At 40.0% G+C, this 24,680-nt stretch overlaps 1 protein-coding gene across 2 annotated transcripts in view; it reads left to right on the forward strand.

Annotated features, from left to right (window-relative positions):
- The window catches only part of LOC127945120 (plexin-A2-like), a 174,777-nt gene that overhangs the window by 3,850 nt on the left and 146,247 nt on the right, over positions 1 to 24,680 (forward strand). For both annotated transcript variants that reach the window (XM_052541700.1, XM_052541699.1), the window contains exon 2: positions 22,660 to 23,988. In XM_052541700.1, coding sequence (XP_052397660.1) covers positions 22,786 to 23,988 — 1,203 coding nt within the window. In that variant the 5' untranslated portion in view covers positions 22,660 to 22,785. The remainder of the gene's footprint in view (positions 1 to 22,659; positions 23,989 to 24,680) is intronic.

Consider the following 24,680-nt stretch of genomic DNA (forward strand, 5'->3'; position numbering starts at 1 on the left):
TCTTGATCCTTATTGTTTGCTTAAAGTGTGTTTTAGTTGTACGCATATATGCATCCAAGTGTACCAAAGTGGAGCCAGATGTGGTGCCGATTACATTTATCCTGTGACACTGATGTTTGCAGATTCACTTTAAGTTGAAAATGGTGTGCACTGGCCTACCATATATGTAGCTCCCACTGCCAAGCTTCTCTGTCTGTCTTCTTACATCCTTTATCAGGATGTAAACAACCTGGTGTGATAATTTGTCTTCAGCATTGGTGGATTAGGCATGGGGTTGATACGGTGACCCGGCGTTTAGCTACACTGTAATTAGGCCTGTGTTTTCTGCTGAAGCTAATTACCCATGAACAGTTGGTGGACAGACTCTCACTTGGAAGGTGCCAGTGAGAGAATTGTGGGTGTTGACGCATTTACAGCTCCAGAGTGTGGGCAAGAGAATCGGACTAGTCAATCATGTGCAGGTGCCAGTCATTCTAAGCATGCTACCAGTTTATGCAACATTTTATTGAGAATGTAAACACATGTTGTTCTCCATAAAATCTGTCTATGCCACTATCCCTAAGCAAAAAGGGTGTTTTCTCTACAAAATTATTTATTAATCCTCGTGTCATTCCAAACCTGTTTTACTTAATTATTTTGCCGTAGAACATGAAAGGCTGTTTTAGTCTATACAGTGATAATGGAATCTAAGATAACTTTCATTCATACATGCACTAGGATATTATTCAGAAATATCTGCGTCTGTGTTGCACAGAACAACAAAAGTCAAACAGGTTTAGATTGACATAAGGGTGAATAAATGATGACAGAATTTTCATTTTTTTCATGAATTATACTTTAGAGCCAACAGCATTTTATGCCACAACAGTCCTACTGTAAAATGTGAAATATTTTCTTTTGTGTGTTTGTTTTGTGCTGTGATCATCTGGAAAAATGAGAAGGTTACTAGTAGCTTGTTGAGACCACTTTTGCTTTTGACTATCTGAAATAGTGCTTTCATATGAGCAGCTCAAAACACAGACACAAAAATCAATTGCCTCCCATTTCTCCAATAAAAACTCAGAGCCTCCACTGCCTTTTAATGAGTGGGCCAATAATGCATGCTGTTCTGAGAGAGAACTTTTTGAGGGTAACGGGGTTTTATGGTGAGTTGTTATTATGTGAGATGCTTTGGATTGGGTATAGCTTTGGCCCTTTGGATGTTTGGGTCGTGTCTGCGCTTAGTTTTATCTGGTCTTCATGATAGAGTTTTGCCTCTTGAGACTTTGGCCAGAAAGAAAGTACTTGAGGTAGACAGAGAAAAGACTGTGTGTGTGTGGAGTGGGAGAGCGAGAGAGTGATCGAGAGAGCAAGACACATGCTGCCGTGTGCCTGGTCATAATAGGCAAGAGTTCTCCAGTTAAACCCAGCACTCCCCTTCTCCTTCTCTCCCCCTGTAGCCGCCGCCAGCTTGCAGAAAACAAAAGCTTTTGTTTAGATCTCCAATCTAGCAGATGGGAGGAAGGACAGTAAATGAAAAACAGCAAAGGGAATGGAGCAAGTGGACCATGATGGGGAGCATACAAACTCGGAGGCCGGTCCTTTGGGAAGAGTAACGGTCCCTGAAAAATGCTGCCACGAAAAGTGAAACTGAAAAGTGCGGCCCTCTGCTACTTTTTCATCCCAAGCCATTGACTGAAAGCGTTAGTCAGAGCCTCCAGGCTCTCTTGGGCCCAGACTGCTTTTATTAAGATGTTAATGGAATTGCCTTCATGACACACTTCTATAGGACAGCCATTCTTCAATGCCTCAATCTGTCTTCTGCGTGGAACACATTAGCAGCTTACGCACAACAGGTTCCTCGCGCATTCGAGGTTCACTCATTGTGGTACTACTCTAAGACTCTATAATTCTTCCATGTATGTAATCCTTCCCACCACATGCATGCCATATTTCACAGCATGTGAAGACGGCCCATTTCAGCAATAACAGTAAAAAATGTATGAACTATGGTGCTTCTGTTTGTTTGCTTGTCAGGGAATTGTAGGCTGATTGTATGGTAACATCAAATCAGTATGCTAAACCTTTAAAATGCTAATGCTGATTCTCTACACAGCATCTAAAAGGAGGCACAGTATGCTTACGCAAGCCTTTTGTGCCTTCCACAAACCGCTAATGATTTCCCTTCCTTAAGCACAACCCCTCATGTTGTGTTTGCTAAACCCATACTTCAGATTCCACCACAGACAGGCAAAGTTATTACTTTCCTCTTTTATAGAACATATATATAATGAAAGTGGTGTCCAAACCAATTAGTTTATTTGTATGGATAAAATAAAATGCTGAGATATTTGTTGTGTCCCTCAGAAAAAAGAAAGGCCATGGGCAGGTAGACAAATGTTATACAAGGTTCATATGCACACTGCCCCCTGTTGACTGGAGGTTCTAGTCCTTATTTTTTTCATTAGCTGTTAAGTTGTAATTGAAGTGTTGCACTGATGTTGTTTCTAATTCTCTTTTTCTTTTCTGCTTGATTCGAGAGCAGTGCACATTCAAATATCTCCTTTTCCGGTCTCTCGGTGGTGCACTGGTGGGAATAATTCCTTTGTTGTGGGAATATAATTGCTTTTAACCTCCTTTTACCTGTCTGGGATTTTTGGCTCATGCACGTACGCTGACGTGTACCCACCTGCATCCATGCTGTCTGCTTTGTTACAATTCTCAAGTCAGCCATGGCCTTATCAGGAGAGATAGCTCCTCTTTCCTGTCAGGAGACAGACGCCTTAACACATCCTCTCCGCCTCAGCTGGGAAAAGAGCTCCGATAAGCCTCCCAAATTCATTCCTGAGCCTGATAGCAAACAGGGCTCCTCAGAAAAGAGAGAGAGAGAGAGACAGACGCAGGAGAGAAGGGAACTCTAGAAGATAAACACTTTCCACAGCACAGAGAAAAACAAACTGATGATGATGAAAGTTGATGAAACTCTCAACTTCCAAAGTTAAAAATATGACACATGCCAGCTTTGTGTACCCATGATCATAGCTGGTTTGTGCAAGCACATTGATAGAAGGCCCAGCTGGTGCCAGGAATATTGGACACGCTCCTTTGAAAACAAGAAGTATCCATACTTAGAATGAGAACAGAGGGTCATACCGAAGGAGCGACTCAGAGTGGGAAAAGTATTCTGGACTGAGAAGTTTTCCCTTATGCTCAGCATTCTGTTTGAAATCTTTTCTTTGGCTTGGGTGGCACTAGCAGCCACAGTGATTGAAAGGTTCCTTGAGTTCTTGTTAGTTATTTCAAATGTGTATTTCATAAAGAGAAGGCCCACTTGTAAAACACTGCAGATTTCCACAGATTTGGAGCACCCATCATGCCCAGCGTTTCAATTGTTCCTCAACTTTTACAGGTTTTCTTTCTGAGGAATACTGACTTCAGCAGTTAGCTATCTTGTTGTTTGATAGCTTGTCCTTCAAAGGGGATAGTCACAATAAAACTGGAAAATATAGAGTCATTTCAAAACATCAAGGTCATTGGGTGCACTAGCGATTGATTAGACCACAAATCTGACCTTTGGGGGAGGCGTGATTGTTTGAGCATGTACAAATCTGTCCGGAATCATGATAACAATGAACAATAACTGGTTTCCTTTCTCAGCTTGTCAGCTCTCCTATCAAACGAATCAGTTGTTTGTGTGTTGTTGATAAAACATCTTGTAGCATGGTTTATAACAGTTTCTGTATCTTTTTTTTTTTGGCATGCCAATGTACAACAGAGATGTCATAGCGTGATTCTTGCTGTCAAACCTCAACAACATTTCCCTTCAGCATTCCATATTTGAGGTTGAAAAGGCAGCACAATTATGCACGTAAGCGTTCGTCTTTTGAATTACACCACAGGAAATAAATAATCAAATGTTGACATCATGTATAATTCACAGATCAACAGCAATGTAGGTCAACCACACTTCTTTTTCTTGAGCATTTAAGGGGAGCGACTGTCGAATTAGGGTATCTAAGACAATTATCCCAAGTGTGACAGCACGCAGTGTCTTAACAGAAGACGGAAGATCCCTGTGTTGTTCGCCGAGATGTTGATTAAATATGACTGCACTGAATCTACTGCCTGCCGATGGGGTTTGGGGAGGGATGGGGAAAGAGAGAGGGAGGGATAATGGAAGGGGGGTTTGGGCATGTTCTCTGCTGTGAATGAATAGTGGCTCAAGTCTGCATCAGTAGCAGTTTAGGATTATGGGTTAATGCTTTTTAATGCCTGCCACACAAGAAGGGAAAGCGTGGAATCTGTGACACTCTGTCACTGTGATGTAATGGTGTCAGCTGGGTGTTTACTCAGCCCGGTGCTCTTGAGTCCAGCTTTTCTGGATGGTTCATATCAGGACTTCTGGAAGCTCGGCAGATCACAGGTTATCTAGCTGTTGGCCATTTTTGGGGCCTTTCCTTAACTTTAAAGTCAGCATGAACCAAAATGGACACTATTTACTTTCTTAATACACCTTCCTGATCTTAGTGTCCACTAATTGGTGAATGTTATTCCAAGGAAATTTGCTCTGTTTCTGAAATTACACTGAAAAAATTAAATTATAATATATTGTTCTGGTATTACATGATGGCATATTGGTACCTGTATATTTTAGAACTTATTACGTGATATATATATTATGTACCAAGCAACATAATAAGTCAATACTCGTACAGATACGAAGCATGGTCTCTGTACAAAAACAAGCAAAAACATAAAACCTTCAGGTTAACACACAACTCTAAAATAATGCAATGAACATGACATGAATAGAACATAAAACCCCATTAAGTGCATACTAATAACAAAAATGAGGAGAGACAAAGTCATTTATATAGAGTATAATATAATGAATGTTAATGTCCATTTTTTTTTCATAAAATTATATGGTACTGCATATTTTGCACTTCAAAAACACAGATTTTACAGTACAATTGTGTGATGATAAACCATTAGCAGTTTTTCACTCCACATGATAATCTAATTGGTATATTACTGTTAACCATAAACAGGTTTTTACTTCATTTTTCTGTATGAATTCCTGATAGATAAACAATTCCCGATAAAAATCTAATCCTGATTTTTTATTTTTTTATTTATTTGTAATCTTGTTTCATTGTATTGTATAATATGTCATCTTGTATGCATCAGTGAAGGATAATGGGTTGAGGGCAATTTTTATGTTGATTTTGTGGTTGCTAGGATGCACTTGGGTGGTTGCTATGACATCAAATGCTTGGGGGTTCTGGGTGGTTGCTAAGGTGTTGCTGAGTTGTTTTGGGCAGATGCCAGGATTGGCACCAAATATTAGTACTAATCAAACTTCTTCCATTCATTTCAGTTATATGCATTCAAATGTATATCATGCTGATGTTAATTCAAATTCAGTTCACATTTATGAATTAGTTTACACTTTAACCAGGGCACACAACCTTGATGGTCATCTTGTAAAGAAAACAAATGTTCTAAAATCGTTTTAGATAAAATATCCTGATGAATTCTGAAAACATACAACTTTGCAGAAATGTTATCATTACCACAAGCGCTTTAGAGGCTTTTAGGTTGAATTGTATAGTGAGTTTTTGTCAGTAACCCGAGGCATCTTAATACATTCAAAATGTAGTTTCTAACCTTCAACTGAGTTGAAGACGGCACTTGTTGCCATGGGCAAGAGTTCAGAGGTGAACTGAGCTCAACCACCCACCTCATATGTTCATTGCATTGGTCCCACATCAACTTTTTTGGAAATACTCCAGTTATGTAACGTACTTGAAAAAGGCAGAGCTGCTGTTCCTGGAGGCGATAAATATTTCATTATCTCTGCCTGTCATTATTATGCATCAGAACGAATCTGTCAACTAACGGATTTGTTGAAGAATTTTGTCAAAGCAAGCATGCTGCAAAACAGTACTCAATTAAAAATGAATGCACTTTATAATGTTTTGTTTGTTTACTCATTTAGTTTCAGACTGACAATTAACAGCTTGTAGCAGCTTGTTTCCATCCCTCCTAAACACTGTCCCTCCTCCGTTCCTCTGTTCCCCTTTTGTTTGCTAAGTGGGGTGGAGGAAAGAAGTCTTTCTGGTTGCAAGCAAGCATATGTGTGCTTGCGTACCTGATGTTGGGTGGAGTTTTGTGCGTGTTTGTTGGTGCTGTGGTGTCGATATAACCATGCCTTCTTCTGTCAAGCTTTATCTGGGTTGTTGCATCATCTACTGATGTTTGCAGGACTTTGGCAGATGCCCAACATGTCTGCATTAATGACCAGAAACACACACACCTATCCTCCTTAGAATAAAACGCAGGTCTCTGATTGTCTTTCCACTGATGTTGGATCAGTAAAACAAAGCCCAAGGTGTCTAAGTGTGCGGCCGTGACTGGGTTCTTCTTGTGAATTTGTGCTTCTGTCTAGCCAGCTGGCCTCAGGCTTTCTACACCGAGTCAATATGCTTCAAAACATGCGGCTACTCTGCTATGCTCGCTCACAGAACAAAAGATCTTCACCTAGATAAGATCCTTGCAGAAACACCTCAGGTTACGGCATAAATTGTCCCAGTACCTCCATCCGACAACCTCATCAGTATATCGTGACCTGCTACTGTATCAGCCTCAATCTTCTTGATGTTCTAGCGATGGTTATAGGGACTCTACTAGTGATCATGTTTGTGTCCATCATCTCTGTTGCACGCTGTGATGAGTGGATGAATTAAATGAATGTAGAGATCATGGTAAGCTTGGCGGTGATGTCCGATATACTGCGAGTCACAGCCTATCATTCCCCTGCATCTTCAACATGTCGCTCCACATTAAAATCCTTCTCTGAGGCTGTCTTGTCTTCCTACATGTGACAATGACATTCTTTTTTCATCAGCTAAAAGTACTGATTGTGGATTGTGGATGTGGATTTCTTTTCATGGCTCACCAGAAAGATTTATATTTTTTTCTAGAAATATTTACATATATATATATATATATATATATATATATATATATATATATATATATATATATATATATATAAATATATATAAAAAATAAGAAAAAAGCTTGAGAACCAACATCAGCATATTAGAATGATTTCTGAAGGATCATGTGATACTGAAGACTGAAGTAATGATTCTGAAAATTAGGCTTCACCATCACATGCTTAAATGACATGTTTTAATGTTTTTGTAAAATTTCACAGTATTACTATTTTTACTGTATTTTTTATTCAAATGAATGAGATTTGAGCATGTTTTTTTCAAAAACATTAAAATATTAAAACATTAGTTATTCTCTCTGCTTTTTTTGACGCTTTCAAGACTCATTTTTATCACAACCCCATCTGTGTTACTCTTGTATGTATCATTATTTTGTATATTAAAACTCAGAACTGATAACTATAAGGCAGCTGGTCTGGTTTCTTCAGGAATGAGCTGTCTTTACTATTGCATCATTTAGCATGTCACCTAATCCCAAATTACTCCAGGGGAAATGTCCCTGTAATAAATTCATGATGTGGTTTATAGTAACGGCATGTGAAAGTTATGCAAACAAATTAATTAGCCCTGGTCTCATAGTGTTAAATGATGGTTACAGTTGCTGGGTTCTACTTACCTTTTATGTTCTTAAAAATTAATGGCGACTCTGACAGTACGGAGTGTACAATATTTACAGTATCTTTGGCAGCACAGAATATAAGTTGAATCGGGAAACGAGAAAGAAAGAATGTGAAAAAGACCTCTTTGATTGTTCCTCACGAAAGTGAGTCAGACAGGAAGAGGAAGGGAGCAAAAAGGAAATGGGCATTATATTAGTAGCGGTCAGGGGAAGTTTGATGGACGGGGCACGGCATTGGCGTGACCGTTCTCACAGGACGGAAGAAGTGGCTTACTGTTTCACCGAGGATGACTGGAACACTGCCATGTTAAGGTCAGGCAAGATAAGTCACCCTCTCTGGAGAGACGCCTAATCAGAGACTCAAGTATATTCTTGCACTAAAAGTCATTTCCGATTCTCCACCCAAATTATTTCTGTCAACACCTGGAATAAAAAAAGCAAGGATCAGCAATTTTGCTTCCTTCCCTCCCTCTCTGATAAATGTACTTTGATTTTAGCAAACACATCCTTGGTTTTTGAAAGCATTGCTCAAGCTCTGACATTGGCCTGTTTTGTTTCGCCTGATGTAGCTTCAATCACGTACCTTTTAACCTTCACCCTTTACTGCACTTCAAAAGCTAGCTTCCATGGGTGAATTTCCTGCTCTGTTTCTGTGTTTGATAATGACCAAGTCAGTGAAAGTCAGTGAGCCTCTTGTCTCCAATAAAGTAGCTTGTTGATTCCTGGTTGGATGTGTTAGCTGTCCACTGACTCACACAGCCTGCAACAGTATAGGTCTCGAGGAAGAAGTCCATTCAGAATCTCCATTGAGAATTCCACTTGAAAATGAGTTGCGAATGCCCTTTGTGTTCCAATTTGAATTTGAATTGAATTTAAATTGAGGTATCAAACATTTAAGTCGAATTATCAAATTATCGAATATCGAATTCAAAGAAATTGCTGTTACTGTTAACTTTTAACAAGATAGATAGATAGATAGATAGATAGATATATATGGATGTATGGATGAACAGAGAGAGAGATGGATGGATGTTAGATATCTGGTTTTAGAGAGATGTGGATGGATATATAGATGGATGGAAAGAGGGAGGATGATAGATAGATAGATAGATAGATAGATAGATAGATAGATAGATAGATAGATAGATGGATAGATGGATAGATGGATGGATGGATGGATGGATGGATGGATAGCTTTTGTGGACCAGGGTGAAAGAACACTAATTCCCCAGAATGCATTGCCATTCAGTAATATTTTCCCACTCATCTTCAACTTCAGCTGGGTAAATCAGTCCACAGTATCTCTGTTTGAAGTTGGCATGATTGGCAGGGATGGCACATCATAAATCATTACATATTTGGAAAGGTTTCTGGTCCCATTTAGTGTCAGATCTTTCTCTATTTCCATCTCTTTCTGTGTTTCTCTCTTTCTCTTTTTTTCCCTCTTATTTCCTCAAATAGCTTTGGGTTCAGCCGCTCCCTCTTGCCCAGCTGAAACAGATGCTAATTTGAATCATCATTCACACACAGATTAGTCTTTGATCAAACTTAATGCCCAAGGAGCGTCTGTTACATTTGAAAGGAGGAAAAAAAACACCCTTTCATCTGTTCCGAATCTACTCTGTGAGGGAAAGAGTCAGAGGCGCAGATGAGCGAAAGAAGCATTTTAGATGGTTGTAGCCATTCAGGTTTGAGACCATGACCAATGCAGATTGTACAGAAATGGTGCCTGAACTGCTTAAAAACAGCATGACCCTGAAACTCACACCTCAGTGTTAATCCCAAAGGATCTGTGTGTGTTGCATATGGTCTATTTAGTCAGTAGTATAATTATTTTACTATTCTGTTCACATGTGGGGCTTGGTCTAGTAAGTCCCTGCTCTGAATTTCAATTCCTGCTCTTCTGATGTATGCCTGCATATGAGCATATGATTCTGTCAGTATATATGTGTCATTAACATATGTTTATTGATATATGGCTATGGTGGGGTTATTCTTATAAAGCAAAATATCAACATTTTACTCAAGAAAACGCAAGTGGTTCCTTACCATGTAAATGTGTTGTTCATTGTTGCCGGGGCATTGCCACAGTTGCTAGGTGGCTGCTAATAGGTTTATTACAATTACATTTTTGTCTCTATTTGTATTTCAGTTTGGGTTTCAGTTTTATTTGTTTTGTTTTCACTGAGATTATTATTTTTTATTATTATTACTTTTACATTTTTCAGATTATCCTAGTTTACTGATTTAAATGATTGCTTAACATTTTAGGTTTAGTACAAAAGCATTCATGTAGTTGTTCAAAGAGTGAAGCATTGCACTTGCAGCACCATGGTCATGGGCCTGATTTTTCAGGGAATGCATGAACTGATGCTGTAGAATTCCCCAACCCCCTACCACGTCACCCACCCCTCTGTTCAAGACGCATATGTAGAAAGAAGCACAAGAAGAGAAGAATTGCTAATAAAAGATGAGAGAGAGAGTGGATGAGATGGTAGCTAGCAACTCCTTTTGGGCACTTAGCGTGATGGGCAATGCCTTTGAAACCAAGGGCATGAAATCAAAGTCCCACGGCTTTAGCCTTTTAGCATCTCTCTCTGCTCTTTTCAGGGCATCAGTACTGGCTTCCTCTCTTCCATTGTTTAGCGATGTTGCCTATTCATGTTTCATCTGGTGCATTTGTTATAAAGCCTGCTCTCTCACACCTGGCCTGGTGTGCTAGATTCATGTCTCAGTGGAAAAAAGTGCTTTGGTCTTAGTATCGTGACACAAAATTCTTCATCCGTTGTTGTAGGTCAGTGTGACATTCACTACTCTCCGCAGCTCCTCTGCAGCTCGATTTTTCACATTTGTGAAGAATGGGATATCAACACGGTTCTCTGCTGCCCTCGGTGAGCGCCACAAAGAACAGCCGAGAGGATTGATCGGTATTTTTCTTCAAATGTAATGTTAGTCTTTTTGGGATTTAGTGGCCTATAAAAGTCGCAGTCTAAATATTAAATGTTAATTTGTCCCGAAACTCTATGACATTGAATGGGTCTTGCTGGAAGTCAAGGCAAAAGGAAGTGATCTCGTCAAAGATTAAGGGTCACATGATGCCAGACCTCACAAGGTGTTTGGCCTACAGGAAGCAGGGCTCTTATTTTCCACTTCGCACTCCTTCCTCTGGGCGTTGAATTCTGAGCGGTCTGGAGAACAGTGACTCAGCATGGCTAGATACCATGGTTGTCAGGGTTCAGGATGAATAAATTGGCAGTTCCAAGCGCTCAAAATATTTCTGACCTTTTCCCTTTCTCTCAGGCCGGAAGATGGACATGCTCCTCGTGCTGTTGGCAGCAGGCCACTTCTTGCCTCACCAGTTATGAAGCTGTCAAGTACTAGAAATTGATTTGGCTATTCAATAATAACTTTTTATGACACCTCTGTCATACATAAGGGCAGATGTCATGCCTATTTACCAGGTCTGTTTTTTATATTAAATATTTTAACTTTATTTAAGTATTTATTGAGGAGTAATAATAATAATAATAATAATAATAATTAAATCTAATTAAAGAATATAATCTGTTAATAAATGTTGTTTTATTCTACATGGAGTGGGTCGCCTCATGGGGGCTGCCATTTTTAGATCACATGACTAGCGAAATGGCACTATTGACTAGCACATCATCAATTTACGTATATGTACTGTTTATGTAACCTCTTTGCATTTGAAATGAATAACAAGTAGTTTAAAATTGTATCAGTGTATATTATATAAATGTGGGCAGACATGCCAATGACCTTGACACCATGTCATTTCCAAATGATATGTTTTTGAAGCTTAGTTGCTATTAAGAGTTTCAGTGGACTGAAATCCCATTGTCTATGATATGTGATAACCTGTCTCTATTAATATAACAATAGCCGTTAAATGCTACGAGTAAGAACTATATATGATCTGAAAGTCGCTCAGGCACTTTCCTTCCAATCCGCTCGCTTTTGACCTACTTCTGTCGCCATGTGGTATTCAACCAATCCACTAATTGCGTTCATTTATTCATACCCATGTGAAGTTTGGCTGTCCCAGTCATCTGCATGAATTCATTCGGAGCAGCAGCGTATCTGTCTCTGCAGCCAACCTTAAAGTGATCACGTCAGGCAGGGCTTCACGGTGTACATCCTCGAAAAGGATGTCTGTCTGAAGGGCAAGAGGAAAGGGAGATATATTTAGAGAGATAAAGCCACACCAGACACTCTCAGTGCTTCTGTAAAAGGCCTGTAAGTCTTCACTAGCTAATACAGGCAGTGCTGTTCCCTTAATGCCTCGATGGAGGCAGATATTACGCTAAGTAACAAGCCAACGACTTGATTCGCTCAGTTTTTATCACCCCTGATGAAATTATGGCCTTTGTTGTGGAAACTGTGGTTGCTGGAAGAGTACAAGAGGATGACAGAGAGAGAAATAGTACTTTGGAGAGGCTCAGGCCTTGTCTAATGTAATAGACTGAAGAAATGGGTCCTGTATGTGCTAAATGAGATTTTAAGGTGTCTGTGTGCTGAATGTTAACCGTAAAGGAGAGAAATAGAATCGAAGACGCATTTAACACTTATTCGGTGTGTATCAAGATAAAGTGGATGAGATGGCAATGGGAAAAGGTATCTGTCCACTCATTGTAAAGCCTCTCCATCTTTCTGCCTCAAAGTTACGTGCTTATTGTAGCTTGCAGCTTGAGAAGCTTTTCACTTATGTTTGATTGCATTTGCAGTAGTGTTAACTCACTCTATGAGCTCTGGGGAAAAAAATTGTCCTTCCTTACTCTGATTAATACAGCAAGCCTGTGGAGAGAGCCTGGAACAAACTGGTGTATTAGATCCATATAAATGCATAAATAAATAAAAACGAGCAGCTGGGCTCTTCCAGTGTGACCCTGTATCACAGTCACTCTCTCAGCAGGGCTAATAGTGCCTTAGTTTTGATCAACAGAGATTTAAGCCCTCAATACTGGTGAATAACTCAGCAATGTGTATATCATGTGTTTTGCATCTGTTTCGCAGATGTAGTTGTCATGCAGAAACTCTTAATTACATGTAAATGTGAACAAATAAGAGCCGAATGGGCATGAGTTCAAACATCGCCTATAAAAATACATTTTGAGGTTGTAATCTATAAGCTTGATCACATTTGTTTTTTTTTTTATCTTGGACCCCTGAGTGCTGTAGTTTGCAGTCTTTGGCACAGGAAAAAGATATTATGCATTGTGATAAGATCTTTTTTTCCCCCTCAGCCATCATTTTTATGTGTTTAAGGGCCAATCTCAGGAAAACATTTCCAGGTCTTATTTCCCTACAAAATCAAATCGAAATAAAATAAAATATGATGAAAAATTACTGTTTTAGGATTGCGAGCATTTTTTGCAATTGTCTTCCATGCTGGTCCCGGGCCATAGGTCTGTCCTTATTGTCGAGCCCTGCCAGAAGGACCATTATTCCTTTTGATTTTGGGCAAAAATTTGACCCAGGCATATTTTTTATAATATTCACCCATAAAGCCATGTCTTACCTCGACCTTCCCATGAGCCACACAGTGGTTTGTCGTTTGATTTAAAGAGCATCCCTGACTTAATAGGACTTGCCGGGATAAGAAGAGACTGCATACAGTTGTCATTCTCTGTGTAGACAGTAAAGAATTTCAATGTGGCTTCCTAACATTCCATGCCTGAGCACGGAAAGCAATACACAGTAAGACTATAATTAACAGACAGATTTATGACACCAAAGCAGTTATTTCCGCAGCATTTGCATGATTTATTCAAGTACTCTGCAACAATGCTGGTGTAAAATACATCAACTGCTGCAAATCTGTCCCTGTCTGTACCATAAACTTCTGTAGTTAATGGTCCAACACATGTATTAGTGGTCAGGAAGTACATTGAGGTTTTTGCATAGACTGGAGGAGTCTGTAATATTTCTGAATGACATTTTAAGGGCCGTATGCTGTCCTTATTGTTTGTTAAGCTACGTGGCAGTCACAAAAAGGATTATGAAAGAGGATACTTTAGCTCCGCTGTCACAGATTAACCTGGAACATTGTGGCCCCCTTTACCACTGGCCATTATGGGACACTCTCCTGCACAGCAACTACATTAATTGGATTGGCATCTGATTGATTAGACAATAGTGAATGAAGCAGAGGTTGTGGTTTGAACAGTGGTTTGAATCCAGGCTGGAGTGGATACATATTTAAGTAAACCGCTAAGCACTTTAACACATTTTATTTGAGTAAAATAAAGGTCTATTCTATTTAATTAATTTTATGGGCAAACAAACAAACAAATAAAATAATGTATTATTATTATTATTGACAGGTCTGTTCTGTTTCATTAATTTTATGGGCAAATCAATAAATAAATTAATATTATTTATTATTATTATTATTTAAAAAGGTCTATTTTGTTTCATTAATTTTATGGGCAAATAAATAAATATTATTATTATTATTATTATTTGCAAAGTCTATTTTGTTTCATTAATTTTATGGGTGAAATAATTAATAATTATTTATAAAGACCTATCAAAATAAATAAATCATGTATTAATAATAATAATAATTAGTTACTCGGCTCTCTACCTGTTAATTCATGCCCATTTTATTTATTTGTTGAAAAAGCAGGATAATGGCATCAGTTGACTGCTACTTACTGAAGACTGTCACATTTGCTAGAATTGCATACACACACAAGTGTCATCTTTCTGCGTGTGGCGTCCCTGCCGTCGCTGTGCGATGAGTGTGCACTAGCTGTGACTCCCGCTGTGTGTGGAGCAGCCAGGTGGTAGCTCTGAGTGGCTGTGCATACAGTGGCAGTGTGATTAGCACGCTGGATCCTGTTGGCAAGCTCTTATTTAAAACAGTGGGAGCAGAATAGAGTGGATTATTCTGACAGGTGCCCTCTCATTTCCCTGAATATCTTATGTAATGCAACGGATTTGAGAGCCAAGCATCACGGCGGCAGATTGAAGTAATATTATGCAGTTCGGTCGTCTCCATAACACTGCTGTCCGTCTATTTATGCCGTCTTTTTCCACAAACTTTGTTAATCTTCCTTGTTTCTCCTTTCTCTATCTAACTGACTCTCTTTTTTGTTGTTTGTTTTTTAGTTCTCTGTGCCAGGCTGTGTAAATCTGTCCCAGAGAATAGTCTATGTGTGGGTGCCAGTTTTTGGAGTTGTGACTGCTGTTGTAACGGGTTGTTGCCCAGCTGGAGTAATGAATAGCTGGGCCTCTGCTGCCTCTCCCTCTCTCTTGGGTGCCAGTGCCTCATACGGCCCCGTCTCCCTGCCAGCCAAATCCCCCCCCCAAACACACACGCATTTATACACTGATCCAAAGCTGAGTAACTCCTTTGGGAGAAATCCACTCCGTGACATTATCCACATGAAGGTTAAATTCGTTCTTTGACTTCTTTGAATCTGTTCTGAGGATTTGATCATATTCCATTGTGTTTTCTAAATAGGAGATAGGTAGCGGTGTATTTGTATTGAGCAGCCAGCTTCAGTGGTGTTTTAGAATGATTCAGGCTGATTATTAGATAGAGGCATTGTTTCGCTGAGCCGCAATCTGATTGGCTGTGGGCTGAGATGTGATTTAGCTGATTGGCTAGGTCAGTGGTTGACTCTTTGCAGTGTGTGGCTTTGGGTTAACACTGACCCCAGTCTGGGGTTTTAGGATGTGGGCCTGAGAGAGCTTAAAGTTCCCTTCTCACAGCTGGGAGCGCTGCTGTTTATGTAATCCAGCACCCGGCAAATCTCTCCTGTCCTCCTTTCTGCTGGAGGACACCTAATACTGCTCTCGTTCTGTCCTAACACCGGCCACTTGACTCTGGGATGTGAGAGATCTATAAGAAAGAGCAAAGTTTTTATCTCACTGCGGACGTGCCTGGAAAAAGTGAGCATGTCGCTTCGGGTACACGTCATGACAGTGTAGCTCTCAATTTGCATCTAAACTTGAAATAACGAACGTTGAGCAGGGAAAAGATGCAATATATGAATGGCAGGATTTTGGATCAGTGAGCTTTCACAGTGGGCGGGGGGTGGGGGGTTAGGATCTGGTATCAGTCACATCTCATATAAATCTTTTGTTACAGTTTTCAAAAACTAGCATCAACCATCAACCTCGCATGTCTGAACACACAACAGCAGATTCCACTCGCTCTATGATCACTCGATCATAATGTTGACTTTCAAAACTCGCAGACCGAAAAGCATACACTGATTGATAAACGAGCATTGCGTCAATCAAAGCGCTTGATTAAATTCAAAACCGCGGAGCCTCGGGAGGTAGATCAGAATCCTGTGGCCTCTGGTGACATTTTCCGTTTGTGTCTCGTGTCTTTTTCCGAGGTTTCCCCCCGTCTCCCACTGCCGCCCTTTACAATTCAGATTTATGGAAATAAGCCTTAATAGAAACCTGTGCCAAGCTTGACAGACAGCTCTGATGAGAAGTACTTCCTGTATGTGTGTATGTGTAAATCCTTAAGCAGATTGCCAGTCGTGGTAATAGATGGGAGGCCGAAACACTGCTGGAGTGTGTGTAAAGAAGTGTGTGATTTCGATACAAGCTCCTGTTTGTGTCCACGTCCCTGTTTGTTAGCCAAGGAGGTAGCGACTGTGGGAGGGAGAACAAAATGCATTAGAATAACAATGATATTATAATCTCCCCTCAGTGGAGTCGCAGGACTGTGTCGGGAGCAAGAGAGCGAGTTTATTTTCCAAGAGTCCAAGTGTGGCGGATGCGGGGATGTCGCAGCATGTTGCGGGTGAAAGGCAGAGATTAGATCCGCACACCCTTGTTTGCATTCGGGGATAAGAGCGCCTGCTGACGGCTGCTAATTCTGATGTCATGTTGACATGGCTTTTTCGGTGGGAAATCACAATGTGTGAGGGATTTAATAGACTTTGATATGCTTCGGTCAGACTGTATCACTCAGTGTCCTGGTGAAAGACAGACGAGATAATAGTGGCAAGCTGGTCATTAAAAAATTGCCTAAGGATCGAATTGTCTAGCATGCACATTGTGTAGCCGACCGTACAGCACAAAAGTTCAATGGTACAGTCGTGCTAATTAGGACTGTGCCTTTTAGTGGATTTGACATTTGCATAATGAATACACGGTTTACTAATGGGCATCTTAATGCAATTCCTCCCTTAAAATTGGCCTGTTCGTTTTTAAATACTGACTAGTTAGAATGAGGCGTAGGCTTCTTCTGCTTTTTGAGTTGATATGGTGTCTAGAATAATAGCTGTCTGCTTGTCCAGGTAAATGTGACATCATCAATTTAAAACCTTTTATGCTCTTAAAGTGACACTGTTACTATTTGAACAAAAATATTTTATCCATGCGGAATGCATTTCATAGTCAAAAGTGGTCTCTGTTGAATTTGTTTTTACATTTTATTATTTTAATAAAAAATAATTTATTATTTATATATATATATATATTAGGGCTGGGACTCGATTAAAAAAATTAATCTAATTAATTAGAGGCTTTGTAATTAATTAATCGAAATTAATCGCATATAAATATTTGACCTGAGAACAGTGAGAAGTAATATTTTTTCACATGGATTTATAGTATACCATTGATTAATGACTGAATACATAAGCTTAAGCAACAAAATATTGTTTATTTTTGTTCAACCAAGTCTAGCACACCAGTACAATTTTTTGCCATGAAGTGTAGCAATAGCATATTTAGAAACAATTTAGAAATAGTACATTTCGGAAATTCAGGTAGCTTATAGGTGCTGGAACCTTCTGTAAAGTGTTTTTTTTTTAAGTAAAACACAATACTGTCAATTACATTCAGAACATTGGAAACACTGACTATTAGAAAACATCTCTCTGTTGCTTCAGAGGCCATAACATACCAGTCCAACTCTCAACAACCTTGGCCAAAACAATAAAGAGTTCAACATAAACTGTTGCAACAACAAAATAATACATAGTTCAACATAAAGTGTAAAGTCCACGCTAGCTGCTATATGTTTTGCGTTGAGGTGATACTTGAGGCTCGATGTGTGCTGCATATATATATAATGTTTTTTCTTTCATCATAATAACATGCACCAACAAATTATTCACAATAAGACCAGAAACGTGTATTAAGAAAATAAAAGGGGTTCATTTTGATTTCATGTCGACTTGAAGATTAAGAGTAAATGCACATGTTTTTTGCTAGTAATTTTGCTATTTGATGCATTCAAAGTCTTAGGCACTTTTATACTCTTCTTTCATGGAACTGAGTAGGCGAGAGAAGACCAACAGGAAGCCATGTGGTCAGTGAGAGTGTAATCCGTCCCTACTTCACACTGTGTCATTTCCCAATGGGGGAAAGGATGCGCTCGGCAGTGGGAGCTGGCACAGAGAGAGAAGCAGCCAGAGCTCCCACAGAGACAAAAGAAATTATAAATATCTCTACACTGCCACGACACCCTGCTCTCACGAAGCCACTCATTATCACCACCAGAGAATCTCATGTAAAAAATAAAGACTAACCTCTCCTACTAATCGCTTTTTAGACACACTCCCACAAAGTGCTGCTTCCCTGAAGGAAAATTAGACTTTCTATTTTTAACCTGCTAAATAAATGGGAATAGAGATAAGACTCTTTGCTGCCAAGTGATCGGCCTTTTTAAATGAAGCAACTTTTTGAACTTCGGTTTATTTTTCATTGCTATATGACTAGTGATATTTTTGTTAACCATTTAGATTACATGCTGAAAGATTAGTTGTTATTAGGAATGATGGATTAATCCCAGGCATGAAATTCCAAAGTGTTTTTTTTTTTTGTTTTTTTTTTCAGTTGCACAACAATTAATAGGATTTTCCGCCATAACGGGATTGTGGTTTAGGTTCTTTATCTGAAGCAGTACAATAGCTGTAAATATGAATTTAAAAGATCAAACAACTTTGGTTCTATTGTTAAGTAGCTTATAAAAGGAGGGAAAATATGTCACGGCACACGGGGAGGGGGTTCGCTTTGCTCTCGTATCCATAGCTTGAGCCCTTGAGCCAGGCTTTCTGTATAGAGATCATCCCTTAGTGCTTAAAAGTACCCTTCTGTCTGTTGAAACGGTTCACCTGTGCTTTGAATTTTGGGTTGAGTCTGCAGTGAATCAAAAAATAGCATTACTCTTCCATTCCTAAACCAATTCTAATGTCCCTATGCCAATGGTAATATGAAGTATGGGTCATACTTCCAGAGATTAGAAAGCTATCGCAATAACCCTGGCAGGTATCTGGTCATTTCACTTTTGGTGGGCACCCGGGTTCGAATGATGTCAGAGTTCGGTTCGTTTGGATGATGTGAACGCTGTCGAGTCCGCTTAAAAACGGTGGTCTAGGTTATGCTTCACGTGAACTCTGGTATGGTTCGCAGCTTATGTGAATGCAATCGTACCCAATCGCGGAAGTGAACCGCTTTTAATGACAAATTATTTGATGAAAATCTGTGTTTGTGTGTGTGTTTCACTTACTTTCCTGATGAGCGTGACTGACGCGCTGCAAGCAGAGAGCTGTACATCTCATTTATGTTCGCCTTCAACGTTATTTAGAGCATTTTCAGTACACTCTTAAGACAGACGCAAGTGCCATAATGTTAACGAAGCTTTATAAACAAAATGAACAGTTCAAAAACGTAATACATAAAAGTGCAGAGAGTAATGTTATGCATTTGCCGCCTTCTCCTGCGCTGTCGTTACCAAGCAGTGGGGTAAACAGCAGCTGGCTTGATGACGCAAGCGAACTGTGGTTTGGACTCAAATATTATAATATGAACACAGTCCAGCGGGGGCAGGGGGAGGGGGGAGCATCCGAACTCGGGTTCGGACCAGGCAAGTGAACCAAGTGTGAAAAAATCCTTAGTCACAAGGCTTCTGTGTGTTTATACAGCACTAACATGTGGTTTGTTTTGCCTTTAGTGTTCATTAAGGAAAACAACAGTTTTCCTGTACAGTAATCACAGCCTCAGTATTCACTGGAATGCAGCGGTTTTCCTGTTCCTTCAGTCTGTACACTCACATTTAGCCCCGCATTGAAACCCAACACCATGTATTTGGATATAACGCACTAGAAAATTCCATTAACCCCTTATCAATTTGGATACCGCAGTGTAAAAGATACCAATGTGGCCTGAAAAATCAGCTCTGTTCTGAGGAGCTGTTTAGAACTATAACCTCGAATTCACCGTGGTTCACAAGAGCTTAGTGGTGCTCATTTTGGATCCCATCTGAACAGCATTGTATCCCAGAGGTCAGTTTAATGTAAATGTGATGAGAGGATTATAACCCAGGGATGGATTTTCGCATGATAAAATGACACTCAGTGGGACCATGTGCTGATGCTCAGTCAGATGGAACTGAAATAACAGTCAGGGGCTCAGTGGAGTACTACTGATGGTTTCTTAATTAGAAAACGAGTGCTTAAAATCCAAAGTGCCAGTGGTTACAGTGCAGAAACAGTGCCTACTTATTTAACCTGGGGTAAAGTATACTGCATGCATTTCCAAATCTTTTTAAGGCCAAGATGGATTTTTATGTTGTTGTTGTTTTGTTTTTTTGTATATATATTTTTATGTATAATTGCATAGTGTTATTATTTTAAATATTCAATTATTAAAATGCTAATCCCTAGAGTGCAATTATGGTCTTCTTATTTGACTTACTAATGCAGGTGCAGCTTTGCTACAAATCAAACCAGAGACAGTGGCAGGACATTGGAATAAATGTGCAGTCTCTTGTGGTTGTGAAGTCATAATGGATATGCTAATGAGGCAACTGTTACCTTTCCATTGGTGCACTGTATGGATGTGAATCACTGTCATGGTGAAGTACAGCTCTTGCCAAAATGCCCGTGCTGTTGCCTCCACAATACAGATGCCTGTTCTGACAAACCTGCCTAAATCGCACCATTATCGCTATAGGCTCTGGTGTGACGAACCCATGATTCACAGGTGCAAACATTGACATGGTAATCTCTTCCGAGAGCCAAGTGTAAAGGACTGACTTCAAACAATAAAAGGAAGCTAAGAGGCGAATCAGTCTCATCTATTCAATTCTTTGGCCAGGCTGCATAATAAGCAGAGTCCTGTTAGGCGTTGCAAGAAAAGAGGGAAAAACACAAAGCATAATAAACAAAGCCCCTATTGCTTCTGTTCCTGACAGCACTGCTGCTAAACTTTGAACAGTCGTTATTTACACCATTCGGTCCCCTCTTTAGTGCAGCTGTCGCTACGACATAAAAAGAGAGAAGTGCACTCGCTCCGAGCCAGCAGTCAGCAGGGAACGGGGGAAAAAGGGGTAGGGAAAAGGAAGAAAAGAGAAGGGTGGTGGTAGTTAAGTGAGCAAAATTATAAGATAAATCCTTTGATGGTTTACAGTTGGAGAGAAGAGGTGATTATGTTTGTGAATGTGAGGCCTAAAAGCCAGAAGGCTGCAGAAAGTTGCTTGCTCTGCAGATTCCAGATAACACAACATTGCACCTCCAGCATTTGTGAAGTCACACAAAAAAGAGCAGCGAGAAGGACACAACCAACCCTAGGACTGGGTTTTACAACTCCCTTTACAGCCATGCTAACAGACTGCACCTCAAAACCAAGCTAGTGCACATGGATGCTAAGCTTGTATATAAGCACTCTGTTGTATGTAAGCAAAGTGCTGTTTATAATTCTGCACATGTTGTTTACCACTTCGTCCCTTTAGCAAATTTATGGAAATCATGAAGAGACTTCTATATCTTGACATGTTCAAGCACACTAGCAAAGCCCTGTCCACTTAAATTCATCAACATGTTTAAGCTAATTACGACTGTTGGACCTCATTGCTTAATCATATGTGATTCTCCGATGTGCAGGCATTGCCTACATTTGTTAGTCCTGTTGGACCACCTAGCACTAATAATGCATGCAAATCAAATGGAAGGAAAAAAATAGGAGAGGAAATATGGTGAATGTGCTCAGACAGTGTAGATTGTATATCTCTAATGGCTGCCTTATTCATTTAGGGATGATTGCTCTGGTGCCAATGATTAATCCCTCCAGGACATAATGGTGTCAAAGGGATACAAAAAAAGAAAGAGAGAAAAACAGAAGAACAGAATTGGAAAGCATAATTAATGGATTCCGATCCTGTTAAACAGCCCCCTTACAGAGCAGATAGTAAAAACAGGGTGCATGGAACCGGCACCAAATTTGTTCACACTTTGTTGTAGTAATAAGATCCAGGCCTCTCTCGTGCAGTGGATTGGATAATTAACTCCCTGGGATAAATGCAGAAGAAAGGAGGCCCCTTTTGATTTATCATATGGGGGACTTTACCAGCATTTGCAAACTCCTATTACATAAATTGCTTTTTTCTCAATGTACTTTTCTTACTGTCAGACACTGACAAACTAGGTTGGGAAGTGTAGATAATAAAGAAGAAGCAAAAGTCAAGAAATGAGAGGCCGATGTTAATATTTTGTCATAAAGGAAAGCTCTTAAGTGCAATTTTCTTGACATAAATGCATTACTCAAAAAATGTTTTAGGGAAAAAAATCAAATGGTTCCGCAGCTAAAAGAAGAATACATTTAAAAAGATTTGTCAGACCTATTCAGAAATGCTTTTGCTACAGTTACTTTCTTTCTTTTTTTATGTTAGTTGACAAAGCAGGCGCTTTTCTAGAGAACTCTGACTGAACGCCATTCTTAGAAACCGCTGTCTCAGAGAACCAGCAAGCACCGTGACTCATGTCATGTTAATTTCCGTTGCTACGACGTGCCTCACCTTCCTGCTTTGTGTTATCCTGCCCAACAACTCCTTTGGAATGTGAAGATAAACCCTTCCTGCAATTGTCCCTTAGAAGAGCTGCCCCCTCCTCTTGGGTTAGTTAACACATTCCTTCAAAGGAGGCAGAGGGCCTTGGTTTAGTGAATGAGGTGCAATTTCCATTGTCTGTTTCCTTTTGCGAGTCTAAATGTTCTGATGCTGATTTATGTACTCATTACTCTTGCTCTTCTCTCTTTCAGAAACATGTGAAGATGCTGGTAAGGAGCTGCACCATAGAGTAAACCTTTAGACTACGAGGACGAAGATTGAGCTTTCTGATACTTCTTTAAACTCTTAATTTTCTAACCTGTCAGGTCCCTCGGACCATGGAGGGACCGCAGAATTCAAAGCGGACTTTGAAACAAAGTCCTGGATATGGTTCCAAATTGTCCTTTACATGCTGGGCACTAGTCTTAATCTTGCCTGTAGTGTGCTGTGAACAGTCCTTTACAACGTTTCACCCTGAGCGACGAGAATGGGCCTTTAATCACATGACAGTTCATAAGACAACAGGAGCACTCTACATTGGTGCTGTCAACCGCGTCTACAAGTTATCGGGCAACCTGACACTATTAGTATCCCATGGTACTGGTCCGGAAGATGACAACAAGGCCTGCTACCCTCCACTTATCGTTCAGCCTTGCAATGAACCTCTGGTTTCTACCAACAACATCAACAAACTTTTACTCATCGACTACTCTCAGAACCGACTACTTGCCTGCGGAAGCCTCTTCCAAGGTGTCTGCAAACTGCTACGGTTGGATGACCTCTTCATTCTGGTAGAGCCGTCTCACAAAAAAGAGCACTACCTCTCTAGTGTCAATCAGACGGGCACCATGTATGGGGTCATTGTGTCCTCACAGGGCAAGGATGGGACCCTCTTCATTGGTACAGCTGTGGATGGGAAGCAAGACTACTTTCCAACCATCTCTAGCCGGAAGCTTCCTCGTGACCCGGAGTCTTCAGCTATGCTGGACTACGAGCTACACACTGACTTTGTTTCATCTCTCATCAAGATTCCTTCCGACACCCTGGCGTTGGTATCTCATTTCGACATCTACTACATCTATGGCTTTGCCAGTGGCAATTTTGTCTACTTTCTGACCGTTCAACCAGAGACGCCGGAGAACAGCTTGTCTTCCAGCGGGCCCTCAAATGACCTGTTTTACACCTCTCGAATCGTCCGACTGTGCAAAGATGACCACAAATTCCATTCCTATGTGTCATTGCCTATCGGATGTGTGCGAAACAGAATTGAGTATCGCCTTCTGCAGGCGGCCTACTTGGGCAAACCTGGACGAGTGCTTGCGGCATCCCTCAACATTAGCGCTCAAAACGATGTGCTCTTTGCAGTCTTTTCCAAAGGTCAAAAACAGTACCACCATCCACCTGATGACTCGGCCCTCTGTGTCTTCAGCATCCGGGACATCAATGCACGGATCAAGGAGCGTATGCAATCCTGCTATCAGGGAGAAGGGAACTTGGAGCTCAACTGGCTGTTGGGAAAGGATGTGCCTTGTACCAAAGCGGTAAGAAACCTTTTTGTTATTACTAGACACAGCAGCTAGCTTACTAATTGGCTTGTTAAACCAGCTTTGAATGTGAGGCGTAGTTAGATGTAGTATCTGAAACCCTAATCATGGAAGCTTTTTCCAAATTGTACTACTTTAATTGAGCTTGTGTCCATGGCTTATTTAAGAGCTTTATTTTGAGTTCTCCGCCTTTGAATGATGTTCTCTTGGCACAGTATTTATTTTTTGCCCTTTAAGGAATTGACAGTTCCCATGCCTGCTTTTACTTACTAGAAGACCTCAGTAGATCAAAACTTGTTTTATGTTTTCTTTGGAATAAAGATATGATCTGCATCATAATGTTTATGCTGCTGGTTGTTGTTCTTGCATAGTCATATTTCATTCAACAGTGTAACAGGATACAATCCAAACAATCCTGTTGAACCTCACAACCTACAGGATTGAATATCAGGAGTAGTAAGGGTTAGTCTAAGCTTAACAGCACACCCCAGCAAATACCATCAAAATAATTTTAGACTAATCCTTTCAACATGTTTTTTTCAAAATATTCTTTATCTATCTATATATATAAATAAATATAAATATGAATATGTGATTTGTTTTTTGGCTGTCAGTATGGCTGGGTATAATTTTAAATGTATCAATTCCGATTATTATAGATTCCTAGTTTTGAATCCAATAATAATAAA

This window comes from Carassius gibelio, chromosome A23 (assembly GCF_023724105.1).
Source record: "Carassius gibelio isolate Cgi1373 ecotype wild population from Czech Republic chromosome A23, carGib1.2-hapl.c, whole genome shotgun sequence".
NCBI classification, from domain to species: Eukaryota; Metazoa; Chordata; class Actinopteri; order Cypriniformes; family Cyprinidae; genus Carassius; species Carassius gibelio.